At 50.2% G+C, this 18,424-nt stretch overlaps 6 protein-coding genes across 6 annotated transcripts; 5 read left to right on the top strand and 1 right to left on the bottom strand.

The window, feature by feature from the left end:
* Nucleotides 1–56: 56 nt before the first annotated feature.
* ASPVEDRAFT_134869 (WD repeat WDR12/YTM1 family ribosome biogenesis protein) lies at nucleotides 57–1,583 on the top strand (the record flags this gene model as incomplete). Its single annotated transcript, XM_040807174.1, has 2 exons — nucleotides 57–186; nucleotides 250–1,583. The coding sequence occupies 2 exons, from the start codon at nucleotides 57–59 to the stop codon at nucleotides 1,581–1,583; spliced, it is 1,464 nt and encodes a 487-aa protein (XP_040669399.1).
* A 106-nt stretch (nucleotides 1,584–1,689) lies between these two features.
* Nucleotides 1,690–2,443, bottom strand: ASPVEDRAFT_43127 (mitochondrial 37S ribosomal protein uS13m). Its single transcript, XM_040812755.1, has 4 exons — nucleotides 2,378–2,443; nucleotides 2,269–2,313; nucleotides 1,934–2,200; nucleotides 1,690–1,872 (listed from the first exon to the last, which is right to left on the bottom strand). Exons 1-4 carry the CDS (start codon nucleotides 2,378–2,380, stop codon nucleotides 1,828–1,830), a joined length of 360 nt encoding a protein of 119 aa, XP_040669398.1. The 5' UTR covers nucleotides 2,381–2,443; the 3' UTR covers nucleotides 1,690–1,827.
* A 195-nt stretch (nucleotides 2,444–2,638) lies between these two features.
* On the top strand, nucleotides 2,639–4,145 carry ASPVEDRAFT_43126 (uncharacterized protein). The gene is made up of 6 exons (XM_040812754.1): nucleotides 2,639–2,830; nucleotides 2,899–2,976; nucleotides 3,029–3,045; nucleotides 3,108–3,211; nucleotides 3,283–3,427; nucleotides 3,483–4,145. The coding sequence occupies exons 1-6, from the start codon at nucleotides 2,726–2,728 to the stop codon at nucleotides 3,679–3,681; spliced, it is 648 nt and encodes a 215-aa protein (XP_040669397.1). The 5' UTR covers nucleotides 2,639–2,725; the 3' UTR covers nucleotides 3,682–4,145.
* A 1,194-nt stretch (nucleotides 4,146–5,339) lies between these two features.
* On the top strand, nucleotides 5,340–11,930 carry ASPVEDRAFT_133812 (DEAD/DEAH box helicase; the record flags this gene model as incomplete). The annotated part of the gene is made up of 8 exons (XM_040807066.1): nucleotides 5,340–5,533; nucleotides 5,626–7,431; nucleotides 8,415–8,496; nucleotides 9,012–9,214; nucleotides 9,367–9,773; nucleotides 9,844–10,383; nucleotides 10,439–10,496; nucleotides 10,628–11,930. 8 exons carry the CDS (start codon nucleotides 5,340–5,342, stop codon nucleotides 11,928–11,930), a joined length of 4,593 nt encoding a protein of 1,530 aa, XP_040669396.1.
* A 1,270-nt stretch (nucleotides 11,931–13,200) lies between these two features.
* On the top strand, nucleotides 13,201–14,333 carry ASPVEDRAFT_30139 (INSIG family protein; the record flags this gene model as incomplete). Its single annotated transcript, XM_040810324.1, has 2 exons — nucleotides 13,201–13,902; nucleotides 13,968–14,333. 2 exons carry the CDS (start codon nucleotides 13,201–13,203, stop codon nucleotides 14,331–14,333), a joined length of 1,068 nt encoding a protein of 355 aa, XP_040669395.1.
* A 728-nt stretch (nucleotides 14,334–15,061) lies between these two features.
* Nucleotides 15,062–17,744, top strand: ASPVEDRAFT_43123 (phosphoribosylaminoimidazolecarboxamide formyltransferase/IMP cyclohydrolase). The gene is made up of 4 exons (XM_040812753.1): nucleotides 15,062–15,304; nucleotides 15,493–15,619; nucleotides 15,733–17,218; nucleotides 17,274–17,744. Exons 1-4 carry the CDS (start codon nucleotides 15,286–15,288, stop codon nucleotides 17,427–17,429), a joined length of 1,788 nt encoding a protein of 595 aa, XP_040669394.1. The 5' UTR covers nucleotides 15,062–15,285; the 3' UTR covers nucleotides 17,430–17,744.
* The last annotated feature ends 680 nt before the right edge of the window (nucleotides 17,745–18,424 follow it).

The following is an 18,424-nucleotide window of genomic DNA, read 5'->3' as shown; positions in this document are numbered from 1 at the left end:
CGCAGACCTCACCATTGCCATCATATATTCCTCTTTTACCTGAATCCATATTCAAGATGGATTCCAGTCAGAATCCTGCGGCGGACTCATCGCAGGCCGTACAGAGACAAGTGCGTGTACAGCTCACCAGTCAACAAGAAGACATCGCACTGCCCGACAGTACAGGCCCGATCTTAGTTCCTACCGGTGAGTCCCCTTCGAGTATTATATATTCTGGTTGACAAGAATACTAAATTTTGATGCTTCTAGGCCTGAAGCGATACGCTCTCTCGACATTGGTGAATAATCTCTTGAGCAATGACAAACCCATCCCATTTGAATTCCTTATAAACGGAGCATTCCTCCGGACTTCAATCGATGAATATCTCACGGCCAACGGAATCTCAGCGGAAACTACCTTGGAGATTGAATATGTTCGAGCCTTAATCCCACCTTTGCATATCGCCTCATTTGAGCACGATGACTGGGTAAGCTCAGTCGATGTGCTTTCTGTATCATCGTCTGCTGCGGCTGGCTCAAGCGCTATATCACAAGGCCAGGAACGGATCCTCTCAGGAAGCTACGATGGCCTCATGCGTGTGTGGAATATGTCCTCTCAAGTGATCGCAACATCGCCATCACCAACTGAGGGCGGGCATACCTCATCTATCAAGGCCACAAAATTCGTCACCCCGACCTCGATTGTGTCGGCCGGCCTCGACCGTACAGTGCGCGTTTGGAAGTACTCCGAAAGTGAAGATGGGTTTTCGGGGAAGATTGCTCCACAACTCGAGCTTTACGGGCATAAATCAGGGATCAACTCGTTAGCCGTACACGCGCCTTCAAATCGCATCCTTTCGGCCTCAGCAGATCACAGCGTCGGGTTTTGGTCGACAAAGAAATCCGAGGCACCGGCCGCCCCTGAAGACCTTCTCCCATCAGCTGCGTCGAGGACATCCAAGAGGAGGAAGCTGAACGCTTCTGTGAGCGTCTCACAACGCGGGCCATTGGCGCTTCTATCCTCCCATACTGCACCAGTCTCAGATGCAATCTTCGACGCCAATGACTCTACGGTCGGCTACTCTGCGTCATGGGATCACTCGCTGCGCACATGGGATCTTGTCACTGCGGCACTTGTGGATACACGAACAACGTCCCACTCTCTTCTTTCGCTCCAGCACCTGCCTGATCACAACCTTCTCGCGACTGGAACATCTGCCCGTCACATCACTCTCATAGACCCGCGTGCATCGGCAGCAACTATCTCCGCCATGACCCTTCGCGGCCATACAAATGCTGTGGTGTCTCTCGCACGGGATCCCAACAGCTCATATGGTCTTATCAGTGGCAGTCACGATGGCACATGCCGAATCTGGGATCTGCGTGCTACGAAAACAGACAAAGGCGGGGCTGTGGGTGAAAGTGTGTATTCCATCTCGCGGAAGAGTTTGGAGGAAGAGGGTAAGGCAAACAGCAAGCGCGTGGGTGGAGAGGGTGTCAAAGTTTTCAGTGTATGTTGGGATCGCGAAGTGGGTATAGTGAGCGCTGGTGAAGACAAGCGGATTCAAATAAACCGCGGCGAGGGCGTGTTGTCATCTAGTTAGTTTTGGGTACCTAAATAGAACTGGCGTGTGAAGTGTAAGTTAAAAAAATTTAGGCAATGCTACAGGTCTCTTTGAGAACAAGAGAAAGCTATTCCATTCATATATAGTACATTTAGTGGAATCCTAGGGGAATCAAAATTGGAATAAAATACATTTGAATACAACGCCATGCCATGCCCTCACACAATAAACCTGCTACCAGAGCGATCCAAGCAGACCAAGGCTAGCACCCAGAAGGCCATATTCAAAGTCGTCGCTCCATACGGTTGAGCTTAATCGCGGTTTTGGTCTACATAGAGGAGATCAGATTAGCGTTCATAATCCTGGTACTAGAGCATGAGTAAATCAACCTGTGTCCTTGTCCTCTGGCCTCTAGCTGGCAATCCCAACGCATGGCGCCGACCACGGTATGTACCCGTCTCCTTTAGGCGTTTGATATCATCAAGAATCTTTCTCCGAAGATCGTTTTCGATTTTCATATCTGAGAGTGCCGCCGTGAGATCAAGGACCTGTTTGTTGGCCAGCTCGCCGACTCGACATGTTGGGTGGATGTGGAAGCGGGATAATATGCGTGATGAGACTAGTGGTCCGACACCAAAGAAGCTCTGAAGCGATTTCTGTATAAAAAGAAGGCCAGTTAGACTCTTGGTCTGGTGTATTGAGATTTGATGGAGGGTGTGCTTGCCTGGACGAGATTTCGCTCCGGGAAGTTCACGCCGAGGATGAAAACCTAGTTTAATATTAGTCCCTTGGTTTGACAATTGTGAAGATCTAGAAATTGTAGCCCAACGTACCATTTTGACTACAGTTGTCTCCTGGATTTCTCGATGGGACGGCTCTCAAGCGCTGTAAGGTTGTTGCTTCGGATGCTAAGTGAGGAGAGAAAATCAGTATCGCAATAGCGTTCTTCCGGTATGTGTTATTGTAAGTTTCAATAAGTCTTCCTGCTAACTTAGGATGTTTTGTTAGTGTTCTTCGGTAAGTAATGTAATAGATTACCAGATAGATATTTAATTACAGTAATTATTTCCCCAAATGCTATAGCTTCCTGATAACGCAAGCTGTCCTTCACCACTCGAGTTCTTGGTCTCCGACTTCCCCCTCAATTTATCTCCTCGAACAGTTGGGAAATTGTGTAAACAATGGCGAATTTCAAGAACCTTTTCTTATCTTTCTTCTTGGTCGTGGCCCTTGGCCTGGCTCTCGTCCACGCCAGTGAGCCTCGTGGACCTAAGATTACCAGCAAGGTGAGCCATTACACCTCCGGTCCTCCTTCTTGCCTGTGGGTGCAATGTTAACGCTTTGACCCCTGTAGGTCTATCTCGATATTGAGCATGGCGATGAGAAATTGGGCCGAGTCGTGCTTGGACTGTACGGCAAGACCGTCCCCGAGGTAATCTCCCGTTCTTATTCGCCTCGGTACTTCCGCTAACGTGTGATTGTAGACAGCAGAGAACTTCCGGTATGGCGCTTAGCAGTACTGCGCATATCTATGGTTTTCCATTGCTGACTTTAATATACAAGTGCCCTCGCTACTGGTGAGAAGGGGTTCGGATATGAAGGGTCCACCTTCCACCGTGTGATTCCGCAGTTCATGATTCAGGGTGGTGACTTTACCAAGGGTGATGGTAAGGCTTTAAACCCCGATCATACAAGTATAAAAAATTCGTGATCACTAATTATTATAAAAAAAAAAAAGGCACCGGAGGAAAGTCTATTTACGGTGCGAAGTTCAAGGATGAGAACTTCAAGCTGAGACATACTAAGAAGGGAATCCTGAGCATGGCCAACGCCGGCAAGGACACCAACGGCTCCCAGTTCTTTATCACCACCGCCATTACTTCGTAAGTCATCCTAGACTTGGTTGATTATGGAGCATGAGTCTGACCACTTGCGCAGTTGGCTCGATGGCAAGCACGTCGTTTTCGGTGAGGTTCTAGAGGGCTATGACATCGTCGAGAAGGTTGAGAGCGTCCCGACGCGCGCTGGCAACAAGCCCACAAAGGACGTCAAGATTGTTAAGAGCGGCGAGCTTGAGCTCGAGGCCGATGCCAGCGCGGAGGAGGATGATAGCAAAGGTAGCCACAAAGAGCTATAGAGCAGTTCCCGGCTCCGTACCCGCCATATCAAAAAAGCCCCGATGCTGATGGGTTGTGTGATCGAAAGCTATGCCGAGCAGCAAACCGTCTGAACCCTATGGACCGTCCCAAGCAACTGATGCGACGGCCACTTCCGACCACACTTCCATGTTTCCTAGAGTCGCAATGCTCGTCGTTGTTATTGGTGTGGTTGTGCTTTTAGTGAAGAACAAGAGTAAGTTTAATGGCGCTTACAAAAAGGAAGAGGAAAAGAACATTGTCTAGAATAGATGGATTGTTCATAAATTCGTACGCTCTCTACAATATTCATGAAGTACCCTATTTCCGAGTACTATCATCTCCAAATACATAGTTTACCAAGCCTCGTACTTCGCCCAGGGCTCAAGTCGGATCGCAGCCTCGATGCCCGAGTGGCAATATCGGTCACATGACAGGCGGTGGCAAGTTTAGGTTAAGAGCGCATTCACGAATTCAGGTTCAACCGTTCGATGATGTCGCCCGTAGAATGGATCCTGCCGGGCAAAAGACTTGGCTGGGTCCCTGTTACACGTATAATTTTGGATCCCATGTTTGGGTGGTTTCGTAGAGGCCGTACAACCCCCAGGATATCTTGTACCCCAGTATAACATGCAGTCATGCACCACCAAGCACATAGTAGTAACGAAATAGTCTGTGCAAGACCTGGCTGGTCAAGATTACGATGGAGATTTTTTCGGATCCGGGTACTTCCCCTCTGCAAGACTTTTAACAGACCTGGAGAAACCGTCCGATCAAATCCTTGGAAAGGGAGTGGCCAGCCCTTTGCGCTTCAGCGGTGTTTTGATTGGCAGTCCGATCTTTTGGCGGTGGACTGCGATTTTACTTGGTGTCTTTTTTTGCCTTCGTTTTATCCGTACAACGTCGGTGGAAAAGGGAAGGGAAAAAAAAAAAAAAGGGACCCCAACCACTGGCTGGAAATAACCAAAGTCTGGCTTTGGTACGGAGTAACAAGATGGCAATTTAAACCAGCAAAGAATAATAGCCATACAGTAATACTGGACTGCCATTTTGCGTAGTGCCCACTGGCAGTAATTTAATACGCTGCTGAACACCCTCAGAGCCTGACTTGACACTTGCGGACTAAGCCTTTCTTGCCTCCTCTCCTCCTCCCACAAACCTTCTTACTCTCTTTTCTTCTTCCTCCCCATCCTCCTCCTTAAACCCCTTCTTCTCAAGACCTCATACTCAAAAGTCTTTTCCTTTTTTTCAATACCCGACCTCCGAATCACCTCTTTCTTTTACCGATTTTCTTTTTTTCCCCCTCCCTTTTTGCACTTAATAGAAAGTTAGGTCTAGGAGATAACCTTGTTTCTCTGTCTTTTAAACACTTTCTCTTGCTGTGCTCCTCTATTCCTGTGTTCTACTCCCTGATAGAGCCTTGGGAATCTTCTTTGCTCTCGCATTCTACAGTTTGTTTTTGTACGGAACCTCGAGTATCTCAAGTATTCTCGTTTCGTTCGAAGCACGAGCAGATACGCATTTTTTTTTCTTTTGAGAAAATCACCTTTTCTCCGCCTCTTCTACATCGTACGTCCCTTCCGACTGGTTTTCCTGCGTTTCCTGCGGTTCATTTGACTTACATGTGGTGGATTTGATCAGTCTCTGAAATACCGCAAAAATGGCCGACGGCTTGAACATGGGTAGCCTTACCCTCAACGATTCTCAGCATGCGCCCGCTCCTGGAGGTCCCAACCCCTCTGGTGGAGGCCGCGCTGCCTACATCCCTCCACACCTCCGTCAGCGCCAAGTTGGTGCAAAAGCGGACGTTGCTCCTCCCCCAGGCCCCGCTGGGGGTTCGTGGGGCGGCCCTAGGTATGTGTGTGCCATCGGCCTACGCCGTTTCTAGCCCGATGATTTCATAAAATCTCGATTCGACCACATAACTGACTATAATTCCTACGCAGAGGAGGCCCTCGTGGTGGTAACTGGGCTAATGCCAACGCTCCTGATTTCAGTCCCCGTGGTCCCAATGGTAACACCAACACCGGCTGGAGCGCCACTGAAGGCGGTCGCCCATCTTTCAACCCAAATGCTTACGGAAACCCAGGTCACGGAGGCGGCTACGCTGGAGCCTCTGCCCGCGGCTCCGGAGATGGCCAGTGGCGCGACGGCAAGCATGTCCCTGGTCCCGCAAACCCCCGTGTGGAACGCGAACTGTTCGGTATCCCCAACGACCCCTCTAAGCAAAACACTGGCATCAACTTCGCCAACTACGATGATATCCCCGTTGAGGCTTCCGGCCATGATGTCCCTGAACCGGTGAACACGTTCACCAACCCTCCCTTGGATGACCACTTGATCTCGAACATTAGCCTTGCTCGATACCAGACTCCCACGCCCGTCCAGAAGTACTCGATTCCCATTGTGATGAATGGCCGTGATCTTATGGCTTGCGCTCAGACTGGTTCTGGAAAAACAGGTGGTTTCCTATTCCCCATTTTGTCTCAGGCTTACCAAAATGGCCCTGCGGTTCCCCCTCCTTCAGCGGCTGGTCAATATGGCCGCCAGCGTAAGGCATACCCGACCTCGTTGATCCTGGCCCCCACTCGTGAGCTTGTTTCTCAAATATTTGATGAGGCCCGGAAATTCGCCTACCGCTCATGGGTTCGCCCTTGTGTCGTTTACGGTGGTGCTGATATCGGCTCTCAGCTACGTCAGATTGAGCGTGGCTGTGACCTTCTGGTTGCTACACCCGGTCGTCTCGTCGATCTCATCGAGCGAGGCCGTATCTCTCTGGTCAACATCAAGTATTTGATTCTTGACGAAGCTGACCGCATGTTGGACATGGGTTTCGAGCCCCAGATCCGCCGTATTGTAGAGGGTGAAGATATGCCAAGTGTCAGCGACCGTCAGACACTCATGTTTTCGGCCACTTTCCCTCGGGATATCCAGATGTTGGCTCGTGACTTCCTAAAGGACTATGTTTTCTTGTCTGTCGGTCGTGTTGGATCTACTTCGGAAAACATCACCCAGAAGGTGGAATACGTTGAGGATCACGACAAGCGCTCCGTCCTTTTGGACATTCTTCACACTCACGGCACCACTGGTCTGACCCTCATCTTCGTTGAGACCAAGCGTATGGCGGATGCCCTGTCGGACTTCCTTATCAACCAGCGTTTCCCTGCCACTGCAATTCACGGTGACCGCACCCAGCGTGAGCGTGAGCGTGCCTTAGAGATGTTCCGCTCTGGTCGCTACCCAATCCTTGTTGCCACAGCTGTTGCTGCCCGTGGTCTTGATATCCCGAACGTCACCCACGTTATCAACTATGATCTTCCCACCGACATTGACGATTATGTCCACCGCATTGGCCGTACCGGTCGTGCCGGTAACACCGGTATTGCCACTGCTTTCTTCAACCGTGGCAACCGCGGTGTTGTCCGTGACCTGATTGATCTTCTCAAGGAAGCTCATCAGGAAGTACCCTCATTCTTGGAGAGCATCGCTCGTGAAGGTAGCGGATATGGTGGCCGTGGAGGCCGGGGAGGTCGCGGCCGCGGCGCCAACGCCACGCGCGACATGCGTCGTGTGGGTGGTGGTATGGGCGGTCCTCCTTCCTATGGCGGCGGTGGCTTCGGCGCCCCTGCTGGCGGTTATGGTGGTGGCTTCGGCGGCGCTCCTTCTTATGGTGGCGGCTACGGCGGCGGCTACGGTGGGGGTGGTGGTGGCTACGGCAACCCCTCCGGTCCTACCGGGCCTTCTTCCTGGTGGTAAACGAGAGCTTGTGGTTTTGACGCGGCGGCCGGGTCTGATTGGTTCCTTTCTTCTTTTTTATCTATTGCTTCCTACCTGATGGTCATGGGATACGATCAGAACAAGCGCTGAGATGTTGCTCTCTTTCTACAACTTCTCAGCTCCGGCTTTGTCACGACTGCGACGACTCGATTAGATTTTTTTTCCCCTCCTGTTGATCCCCCTTGAGCAATATGCGGTGTTCTTGTCTCCTTTCCTACGCATTTTGAAATTTTGTCGATGTCCGTTTTTCTTTTTGTTTTGTTTTTAGACATGGATTTCGATGTGGTCTGGGCTCTTTGTCTTACTCTTGACTATACACCAACTCGAGGTTAAGAGTCTTTCGAGCCGGCGTTGCATGAACATCATAGACTGCGTTGACTTTCTCCTACAACCGCTTTTACCAGATACCCATTTTGTTCTTAGGCGGCCATATGGAGATTGACGACGCGTGCCGAGCAGGCTTTCCGGCTTTTTCGAAGCGAAGTACATTTTATGATTTTCCTCAGCAACTGCATCGACCGTGTCTTACAACATAGAGTTCTTTTTCCCTTTATCAGTTTCGGTATCCTCAAGGGGGTGTTCTTTTGCTCGCATTCGGTTCCTTTTTCATGTTCTCTTTGCTCGAAACCATACCTCCTTCTCCGACCTGGGTCTCCGCCTACTATTCAGGTTCAAGTAGGTCATTTCTGGCGCAATGAAAGGCTTGCGGGACAGAAGTCGATTTCTACGGAACCAGGGCCTTATGTTATTTTTCTCCTAATTTCTCATTTTGTTTTCCTCTTCTACGAGAAGACCGCGGGCCTTCCTCGCCGAGTACTGGTTTCTTCGCACTACGTCTACGAAGCAGTGGTACACGAAATCATGACGCATGGGTGATAGAGAGATGGGATTCTTTGCATTATATCTGGCGTTGGCTTGCTGCTAGTTCCACCAAAATTTACACAGGTGTCTTGTGGAGGCTGACATTGAACGGGATCTCTCTTATTATGATCATTACTCGGATCAGTGGAGGGTTGGAAGCTGCGTTGCTGGCGGTATTCGTGTTACATCATGGATCTATTTGCATGTCAGTAGCAGTTCAGGTTTAAAGGGATATGTCGAAGACGGCCCTGCTTATGGAGACTAGGTCTCGAGAAGGAGCTAGTCACAATTTAACCCCAAAAGTTTGATGCTCATCTGTATGTGTAGATCAAGTAAATTGTCCAACGTGAAGTCGCTTGGAAATAGGTTATCGCTCCAGTTCCGTGGACTCGAAACAAATGCCGAAGCCACAAGTCCCGCTTATAGTTAACAATACTTAGAACCAGTGAACAGCCGTGTGACCGGTGCGTGGACTCAAGTACTCCCAGTCGGTAGTTGGTGGCCAGTATGAAGTCACGTGCCGCATAACAAAAGCGGCGGCAGTGAATGAAAATTACCAGAATTACCACTTGTGTATAATAACATACAGGCGATTGTGGCAGAGAGTGGGATTTCACACCAAATTTGGGGCGTGTACTGGCTTTACGGAAATGGATTGAGGAGATCGCGTTCCAGCGTCAAGCAGCAACCCCAGCTCTCTCACGCTTCTTCAAGCTCTTTTCAGTTCCCCTTCCATCCTTTTATCTCCTTCCGTCTCATCCCGCACATCTCTTTCTTTTTTCCTTCCCTTCCCTTTCTCCTCTGCTTTACACTCGCCGCTGTCATTCTCATTTCATTTATTCATCTAGCGACTCGATCTACTTCTTCCGCCATTATAGCTTCTCACATTTCTGCCCTGTCGTTTGCCGAGTGCGCTTTGCTTCCCGGGGCACGTGGTCGAAAACGTCGCTAAAGAGTGATTATCTCACACTAGATTCCTATCAACCCATCGATTTCAATTGGAATTGATACCTCCGCGACTTCGAATTCGCAATGGCTGACGTCGAAAGCGCCGGCGTGGACGATTCGTTCGCGCAATCCGAAACCCATGATGAACAGCAAATCCACAACATGACGGTCGGCACGAGACGCCAACCAAATGGCACAATAGGATCGGTCTATTCAGGGAACAAAATCAGACATTTGAAGAAAGAAGACGGCATTCCCCTTTGGCGCAAAGACATTCAGTTCCAGTTCCTCAAGCTTGTCTTTGAAGACAAGACGCAGGTCTTCACCCGTTGGCCCGATGGAGAGAAAAACCTGGATTTTGCGGATATCTATATTGATGCTATGGCTAGGAGCAGCAAAACCAGCAAGATCCTTAAGGACAAGCTGCAGAGCGACAAACAGGCTGCTATCAGCATGGCCATGGTTTGTCTGCTGGTCAACTTTGGAAGGATGAACACAACGCTCAATTGTATGTTTCTCTGCTCTATTTGCTTTTCGCTCTTCCGACCAGGATCATTCTTACCTTATTCAAACCACAGTCTTCCCCGAAATGCGTGCTCAGCTCCGAACCTACCACTCCATCCCTTCCTTACAAGCGCACCAAGATCCCAACGCCTATAAACAACTACAGGATGCTCCCCGCCTCAAATCCATCCTGAAGGGTGCTTCGGAAGATGTGGATCAACCAAATACTCTCGATAAGATCAAACGCGAAAACATCCCCCGTACGAACCCGGTGAACCTGATATTCGTCCTTGCGCAATACGCACCAAAAGTGTCCGAGATGCACTTCTTCCCTCCCCGAGATTTCTTTGATCTTGTCATGCGATCCACGTTGAGCAGTCAAACCCGGGCGAAGGCTTTCCTATGGCTCATGTGGTGGTATCTGGAGAGTGACTTCTCGCATGAGGCTGCCCTCAATAACCCCTTCGGCCCGGGCCTAGAAGGTGAAGGAACAGGAGGCTTGCCGATTAAAGTTCCCTCTTTCGATATCCTCACCGAAGAGCAGGCGAACGAGGAGAACGTTGACACCCCGTCTGAAATTGAGTATGGGGAGGAGAAACGACTAGAGCGCAAGAGTAAGTCATCACGAAATCCTTATTCACTCCTCATCGGCGCTAACCTCATCCACAGGGATCTTAGAGGAGGAGGAGCCAACTCCAAGAGCACCGAAGCGCCCTAAAAAATGTAAGTGCTCCTAATGTTATCATACCTATCGGGTTCATCCTAACGCTCTCGCTTTACAGTGCCATACTGGGAATTCATGTTCTTGAAGCAACTCGATCCAGGTGAGTCAATCTCAAATGAATATACCGTTACGAGGAATTCATTTACTAAAACCTTGAAAGGCACTAAAATTCATGGCCGTCAATATAACGCCAAGGGAGATGCATACAGGGCTGGGACAGACTCAGATGACCTTATTGAGTGGCGAAACCCTGATGGGTCAATCCGCTCTACGATGAAGATGCCTAGAGAGGAGGATTATGGTTACCAGGGTGCCGTTATCGAAGGCCCGTCGCCTCGCGTTGTCCTGAGGACAAAAGCGGAGCAGACACCCGATGCCTCCCCCGCACCCCCGGGAACTGGCCATCCCGTCCTGAACCGATTTGTCACAGAAGCCTCCCCACATCATCAGGGTTCAAGTCGACGGCCCCGGCCGCTTACCCAGCACCAATTGGCTGTTGAGAGGAACCGTCGGCAGCGAATTGAATACATCTTAGCCAAACGGAAAGGTGACGCATATCGTATGCTTCGGTCGAAGAGAGCGCACGAGATGCCTTTTACCCGCTATGGTCGTCTACTGCAGAATCTGCCCGATGGTTATGACACGGAAGATGATAAGTCCTGGGGCAAGGGAGGACTTCTACCGAATCCGGAAGAAGAAGAGGACTTTGGCGAATGTGCAAGTTATTACTTGTCAGTCATCCGGAAAGCTTCCAGACGTTTGGACCGATGGGACTACGAGAATGCGAATGGGCCAAGAAGAGACCGGAAGAAGGAGCGGGAAGAGCGCCAGAAAGCAAGAGAGGAGGCCCTTGTCTTTGACGACGACATCGACGGGAAGACTTCTTCTCGAAGTAGAGCTCGGGCGCAGCGCAACGCTAAGCGCAAGCTCGCTCGAGCTGCCGCTGCGGCTGGGGGCACTATTCCATCGGTGGCAGCTTCGAAGACAAGCGCATCTCGTTCGAAAGGCAATCGGAACAGGGCCCAAAAGGGTGCGGCAGCAGTCTCCCTTGGTGCAAGTGCGGGATTGGACACTCCAAGCCGGGAGGGGGCACTGTCGCCTGCTCCTGAAGGAGAAGAGGGTCTCGACGATATTGATCGGGAGCTTCTGGGCGAAGGTAGTGCTGACGAGGATGATATTCCATCCCGTGGACTCGAGGTCTCGGGGGCCGGTGTGGCAGGGTACGAGGATAGCTTCTTAGGCGGGGATGCTGACGAAGACGCCGACGCTTTGTCTTCTGACGAAGAAGATGAGGATGGAGAAGACGAGGATCTTGATGACGGCGATGTTGACATGGACGTCGAGGGCGAGGCAGACGATAATTCGTCCATGCCCGATGGTCCAGCGCGATACGCTGCTAGTGACGCTTCTGGGGTCGACATGGCAAACGACTACTAGGTAACCAGAATGGAGGGAAGACCAAAACAAACACTTTAATGTCTTTGTTGCGACAGGATTGAGTATGGAGTTCGAGATTTTTCTTTTTTTCTCTTTTTTCTTTTTCTCTTCGCCCCCATTTCAAAAAGCTAGACCCTGATGTGTGCGTAGCATCTACCATGAACTATGCTTGCCTCTCCAAGACTAGTTTTTTTCTTACTATTACTTCTCTACACAATTCTTTATCTATATTTTTTACAGATCCAGCCCGCCAGCGGTTCAATAGAAGTTAATGGCAGAAATGTTCATGGAAACACTGTGATAAAGACCTTTAGCAAAATATTTCGTGATCTATACTCCGTAGCTATATATAAAGTACTCTATTGAACGCCATCCGCTTTGCCACATGAATTGCCAAGTCCGGTAGGTTAATGTTGAGACGCAAGCATCATGACGTCCAGGCGGATTTGGAGGTTGGGAAAGGCCATGGATTGGAGTCAGGAGCGATGATCGACGACAGAAAACTCCGCAGATAGGCGCGCGGAGAAACTGAGTTGGTGAAGATGACTCGCGGAGTTCGTGGTTGGTGCACCAGTGACATGATTCGGCCATCTCCAACCGTTGAACCTCGAGACGACTGGGAACTACCGAGGAGCCCAACAAATGTAGTATAAGCTAGATTGTCTGGATGGCTATTCGTCTGTCTGAAATCCGAATCAACAATCTCAGGTACGATCGACTACCACGGAACCTCTGCGAAGGAGTTTAGTTGGGGAGCGCTCACAGCTCCAACGCAAGCACCCCCGACTACTGTCGAAATCTCCTGCAGACTGCAGGTGTGGTCCAATGCTCCACATTGGCGACTCACGACTTATTATTTCTCCTCTTCTCTCCTCTTCTGCTGTTGCTGCAATCCCTGTGAGAAACCCGGGCCATTATTACTAACTCTCGCTGTTTTTTTTGTGTCCCCTGGAACTTCCCAACGTCTGTTATTAATCCCAGTCTGCCGCCGTCCGCCGCTGAAGCAACAAACTCCACCTCCGGATCGGATCTCTACCATTTCCCTTTCCAACCCCTACAACGCGATCGGTTCGCAATTATCACGCAGTCCTTACCTTCAAGGTAGCTTTATTCTGCTTTATAGAGGGCGAGAGGAGCTAAATCGTGCTCATACCAAACTCGGGCTCTAAGAATTCGAGCTCGATTTTTTGAGCATCGCTGATTGCCACAATATCGCCTACTTCCCATTCTGCACCTCCTTTTTCAGCGCTTGACATTCGACACATCCATCATGTCCGACGACGAAGTTCCGCTTCTCCGTCCACGCCCTCAACGAGCCTTCCGTGTCAACGACTCGTCTGGGTCGTCCACCCCCGCAGAACCCTCGAACCTAGGGACATTGACACCCAGAGAACCCGGTTCGGCCGCCATCAGTCGCAATGGCTCTATAATGAACCTGACGTCGCCGACGTTATACGGGATCTACTCCCCCACAGCCTTTGAGGGAACTCGTGATGAGGATAGTGCCTGGGGAACAGAAGCAGACGTACAACCTCTACACCCGGATAGTCCTGCGGCCCAGCCAGGTTTGGGAAGAACAGAGTCTGCCGCTGTTCTTCGGACCCGGTCGCGCCTTAGCCATGGGCTATTCCGCGGTGTTATTCTCCCACAGACAATCAAGGGTGTGCTACTATTTGCATTCGGCGTGGTTTACGGTATCATCACCATCCACCTTCACGAAAACCACTGGATTACTCCAGTGAAGCTGGAGTACACCCATTTCTACGGGTCATGGGAATATTTAGGACTCTGGGGCCTCACTGGAGTAGCAATCGGGAATGCGCTTCCTTTGTTCGATTCATACTTGGACGGCGCCAGCGGTCACACGGCGCAGGAAAAACAGCGCAATGACCAGGATGCTGCAGACTTTGCTATCTCCTGGCCCGCAGTTGTTCGCAGTGTCGGAGCTTTTGTGGGGATTGCGTTTGCCATGGTAAAATTTCCTTCCCATATGACACTAGTTGCAGAAGCAAAGGCTAACGTATACGTTTCCCACAGCGCCGCACCCCTTGGGAGTCCACGACCCAAGCCTCGCTGACGCTGGCCCTTGTCAACCCCGTTTTGTGGTACCTCATTGACCGCACCAAGACCGGTTTCATCTTATCGACGATTCTCGCTATTAGCGGAATGGGAGTTCTACTAGGCCTTAAGCCCGATTTGATTCCCTCAACAGAGTCATCGGTTCCCGCTATACCCTTCCTAAATGGTACCGGGGCAGAATCTGCACCGGGGGCAGGAATTACACAGGAGAGCATGGCGGTTCGGACGTGGATTGCTAGTGTTCTCTTCTGCGCGTGCGTATGCTTTGGAAACATCGGCAGGCAGCTTGCCATTGGATCCGGGCGCGAAACGCTCAAGTCGTGACTCTAATTAGGGCCGTTACTTTCCTAGGAGTCTTTGTTTTTGTTTTTTGCCCTTTTTACAACCTAACCACAAGCGAACATGCGTTCCAAGCAAAACTCCCGGCTCTCTGATCTCATCTGCTCTTTCTCGTATACATCCAAATTCGCCGTAGTCAAAAGGATGCCAGGATGGTCATCAACAACCATCTAATCTGAGTGAAACAAGGCACTGGCCAAGCAAGTACAAGCCGATGCACTACCTACGTCGAGAAGCGTAATATACTTCCATTAAGAAAGGTGTAGAACCAATCATTGCAGTCCCTCCCAGCAAGTCTTTCGACCAGGTAGGCACTGCACCCAAGATCGATACTCTGCAGAAATTGCAGTCTGTCTCCATTCTGTATGACGATTTCCGTACTTCATAGGTACCTATCTAGTAAGGTAGATCCCTCGTAGGAACGCTTTTTGAAGAATGTTAAATTTGCGTTGTTCATGTGAGAAGAAAAGAAAAAAGAAAAATCGGGGACGAAATTTTGGCGCTCGGTTTTGTTTAGGCGCAAGTGGTCTGTGCTGTAAGTGTCATGTGATGTGACTATCACGTGTTAATTGCTGAGTGGTTGTGCTCCGCGTTGATTAGTCAACATATTTATGCAAAGTGTGTATACTGGGGATGGCTCCGAAAGCGGCGGCCCCCCACGGTACGTGAATATGGGAGTAAAGCGAGGGAGATTGGTAATTCACGTCGTGTGAGTCGCGGAAAAGATTAATTGGAAGGTTTGATTTCTATCAATACGTTCGTAACTATTTTTTGTTCTGTGTAGAAAGCTCCTCGTTGAAAAATTGTATAATTGAGGGGTAGTGGGGAGCTTCTGACTCCCAATCTTTTTTTACTTTTTTTCCTTAATCGGCTGGGGCTTTGAGTCTTGACTTCTTCTCTTCACTCTGGGGTTCAGAACATCTCTCAGCGTCTCACGATGTCTCAGCAAAAGTCTGGTAAGTCATTGAATACTTGCTTATTCCTTCTTCGAGTATTGGATTTCAACAATCTACAATCTGGATCACCCTTCCCCTCCGCCAAGTATGGACTTGGGTCGAAATTCTGTCCCCACAGTTCATATATCCCTGGTGTCTTCTTTGTTTAATGAGATACGAGTCTGGCTAACTCTAATGTCTTACTCTAGCCATCCTTTCCGTCTACGACAAGACCGGTCTCCTAGACCTGGCGAAGGGCCTCGCTAAGCACAATGTCCGGCTCCTTGCCTCAGGTGGTACTGCGCGGATGATTCGGGAGGCTGGTTTCCCAGTTGAGTGCGTACCCATCCTTTTTCGACATGGGCTTTTGCCGTCGTGTCTGTGATTGAGGTTATGGCGGATGGGATACCATTGCCTATGTGCACTGTCCGGGGGCTGACAGACACCAGAGATGTTTCAGCTATCACCCACGCACCTGAGATGCTCGGTGGTCGTGTGAAGACCCTCCATCCCGCCGTCCATGGTGGTATCCTTGCCCGTGATATCGAATCCGACGAGAAGGACCTTGCCGACCAGAACATTGCCAAGGTCGACTTTGTCGTCTGCAACTTGTACCCATTCAAGGAGACCGTCAACAAGGTCAACGTCACCATCGAGGAGGCCGTTGAGGAAATCGACATTGGTGGAGTGACTCTACTCCGTGCTGCCGCTAAGAACCACTCTCGCGTTACTATCCTCTCGGACCCCGAGGACTACCCCGAATTCCTCAAGGAACTCGAAGCTGGTGAAATCACAGAAAAGAGCCGGAGATCATACGCCCTTAAGGCTTTCGAACACACTGCGGACTATGACTCTGCCATCTCCGTTTTCTTCCGCAAGCAATATGCTGGCAACGGCGAACAGCACCTCTCTCTGCGTTACGGAACCAACCCTCACCAGAAGCCTGCGTCTGCCGCTATGCCTCAAGGCAAGCTTCCTTTCAAGGCTCTCAACGGCTCCCCTGGATATGTCAACCTTCTTGATGCTCTGAACGCCTGGGCTCTTGTGAAGGAACTTAAGCAGGCTCTTGGATACCCTGCCGCTGCCAGCTTCAAGCACGTGTCACCTGCTGGTGCAGCTGTAGGAGTCCCTCTTAGTGACAAGGAGCGCAAGGTTTACATGGTCGACGATATTGCTGGAATCGAGTCCTCCGGTCTTGCCCAGGCTTATGCCCGTGCCCGCGGTGCTGACCGCATGTCCAGCTTTGGCGATGTTCTCGCCCTCAGTGACGTTGTCGATGTTACCACCGCCAAGATCGTCTCTCGGGAGGTCTCCGATGGTGTCATTGCTCCTGGTTACGAGAAGGAAGCTCTTGAGATCCTGTCCAAGAAGAAGGGCGGCAAGTACCTCGTGCTTCAGATGGATGACTCCTATGTTCCTGCCGGAGAGGAGACCCGTACTGTCTACGGTATTCAGCTGAACCAGCACCGCAACGATGTTGTGATCTCCCCCCAGAAGACCTTCAACACCATCATCACCCCCAAGGATCTCAAGGCCCTCCCCGATGCTGCCCTGCGGGATCTCACCGTGGCAACGATCGCCCTCAAGTACACTCAGTCCAACTCGGTCTGCTATGCTCTTAACGGCCAGGTCGTTGGCCTCGGAGCCGGTCAACAGAGCCGTATCCACTGTACCCGGCTGGCAGGTGACAAGACCGACAACTGGTGGATGCGTTTCCACGACCGTGTAATCGACATTAAGTGGAAGGCCGGTACCAAGCGTGCTGACAAGAGCAACGCTATTGACCTACTCACCTCCGGCCAGACCCCTCGTAACGACGTCGAGAAGGCCGAGTACGAGCGTGTCTTCGAGGAGGTTCCTAAGCCATTCACACAGGAGGAGCGTGAATCCTGGCTCGAGCAGTTGAGCGAGGTTGCCGTCTCTTCAGATGCCTTCGTAAGTTTACCCAGTCGCTTAGCCCGTCGTTATATAGCTAACTTTCGTGTCATAGTTCCCCTTTATCGACAACGTTTTCCGCGCTGCCCGCTCTGGTGTCAAGTACATCGCTGCTCCTAGCGGCAGCCAGAACGACGGTCCTGTCTTTGAGACCGCGGAGAAGCTCGGCATTACCTTTGTTGAGCAGGGGACTCGTCTCTTCCACCACTAAATTTTCAGAGCAGCTTCGTAGTTTGCAGCATCAAGGTAGTTTACTAAAAAAAGAATACCCGCGGGTTTGAGTTACCACGTGACGTTTTGTAGAGCTTTTTTTTGTTCCAATTGGTATTATAATCATGGTGGGCCTTATTGATTGCCATGGTGAGCTTTTGTATTTCGGCTACTTACTATGTGGATAGTGCGCAGTGAGGTTGGTGGTTGGAGTGTGTCGGGTGCCTCGAGCTTTATATAACTTGACTCTCCTGGTATCCACTATATCCCAGTTCCAGACCTACAAAATCAAAATAAACACACTCAATCTTCGTGACTGTTGCACTTAATAACCATAAGGAATAAGCATATACGGTAGAGTTTAACTTCAATGGACCTCGTTTTTCTATTTTGCACTCAAGAACCGCCACCAACTTGAACTCGTGGGTGGAAACCTTAGTTGTGGAGAGTGCCCCTTGCTTGGCCGCAGAATGTCAATTGCTGAAACACTCAGGCAACAGATTTTAGGAGCTTTGAGCTGCTCTCGTGACATTCTAGATCTCTATTAGTCAAGTCGAATATACGCGTCAGTTCGTATAGAAGAAGTGAAGTTATATTTCCTGGGCTGGGGGGTTTCCTCGTATATCGTTCATAGTTAAGTGGTGTGTGTATATAATCGCTGGCTCGCCCCTCAAGAATTTCCAGCCAGGAAGCGCAGGGAGTGGAACAGTCAACCATCACATCCAAACTATTTGTTCCCCTATCTCCTTAATTTGAAGACAACCCAATTTTTTTTTTTTACCCATCAAATGGATTACTTCTGGTTCGCCGTTTGCTTCAATCGCCCAGAGCTATCAACTACTAAGGTATAGTTCTCAGCTCCTGCCAGGTTGTGCAACCAAGTCCATTATTTGGCACTCAAAACTCGACTCAAGTTACTTGACCCTTCTCTTACCCCAAAATTTCTTCTCTTAGTTGAATTGAAGTAATTCGCCTTGAATTCAACGCCTCAGGTCA

This window comes from Aspergillus versicolor (assembly GCF_001890125.1).
Source record: "Aspergillus versicolor CBS 583.65 unplaced genomic scaffold ASPVEscaffold_6, whole genome shotgun sequence".
Taxonomy (NCBI): domain Eukaryota; kingdom Fungi; phylum Ascomycota; class Eurotiomycetes; order Eurotiales; family Aspergillaceae; genus Aspergillus; species Aspergillus versicolor.
The sequence above is the reverse complement of the archived record's forward strand: the minus strand, read 5'-3'. Positions and strand labels throughout refer to the sequence as shown.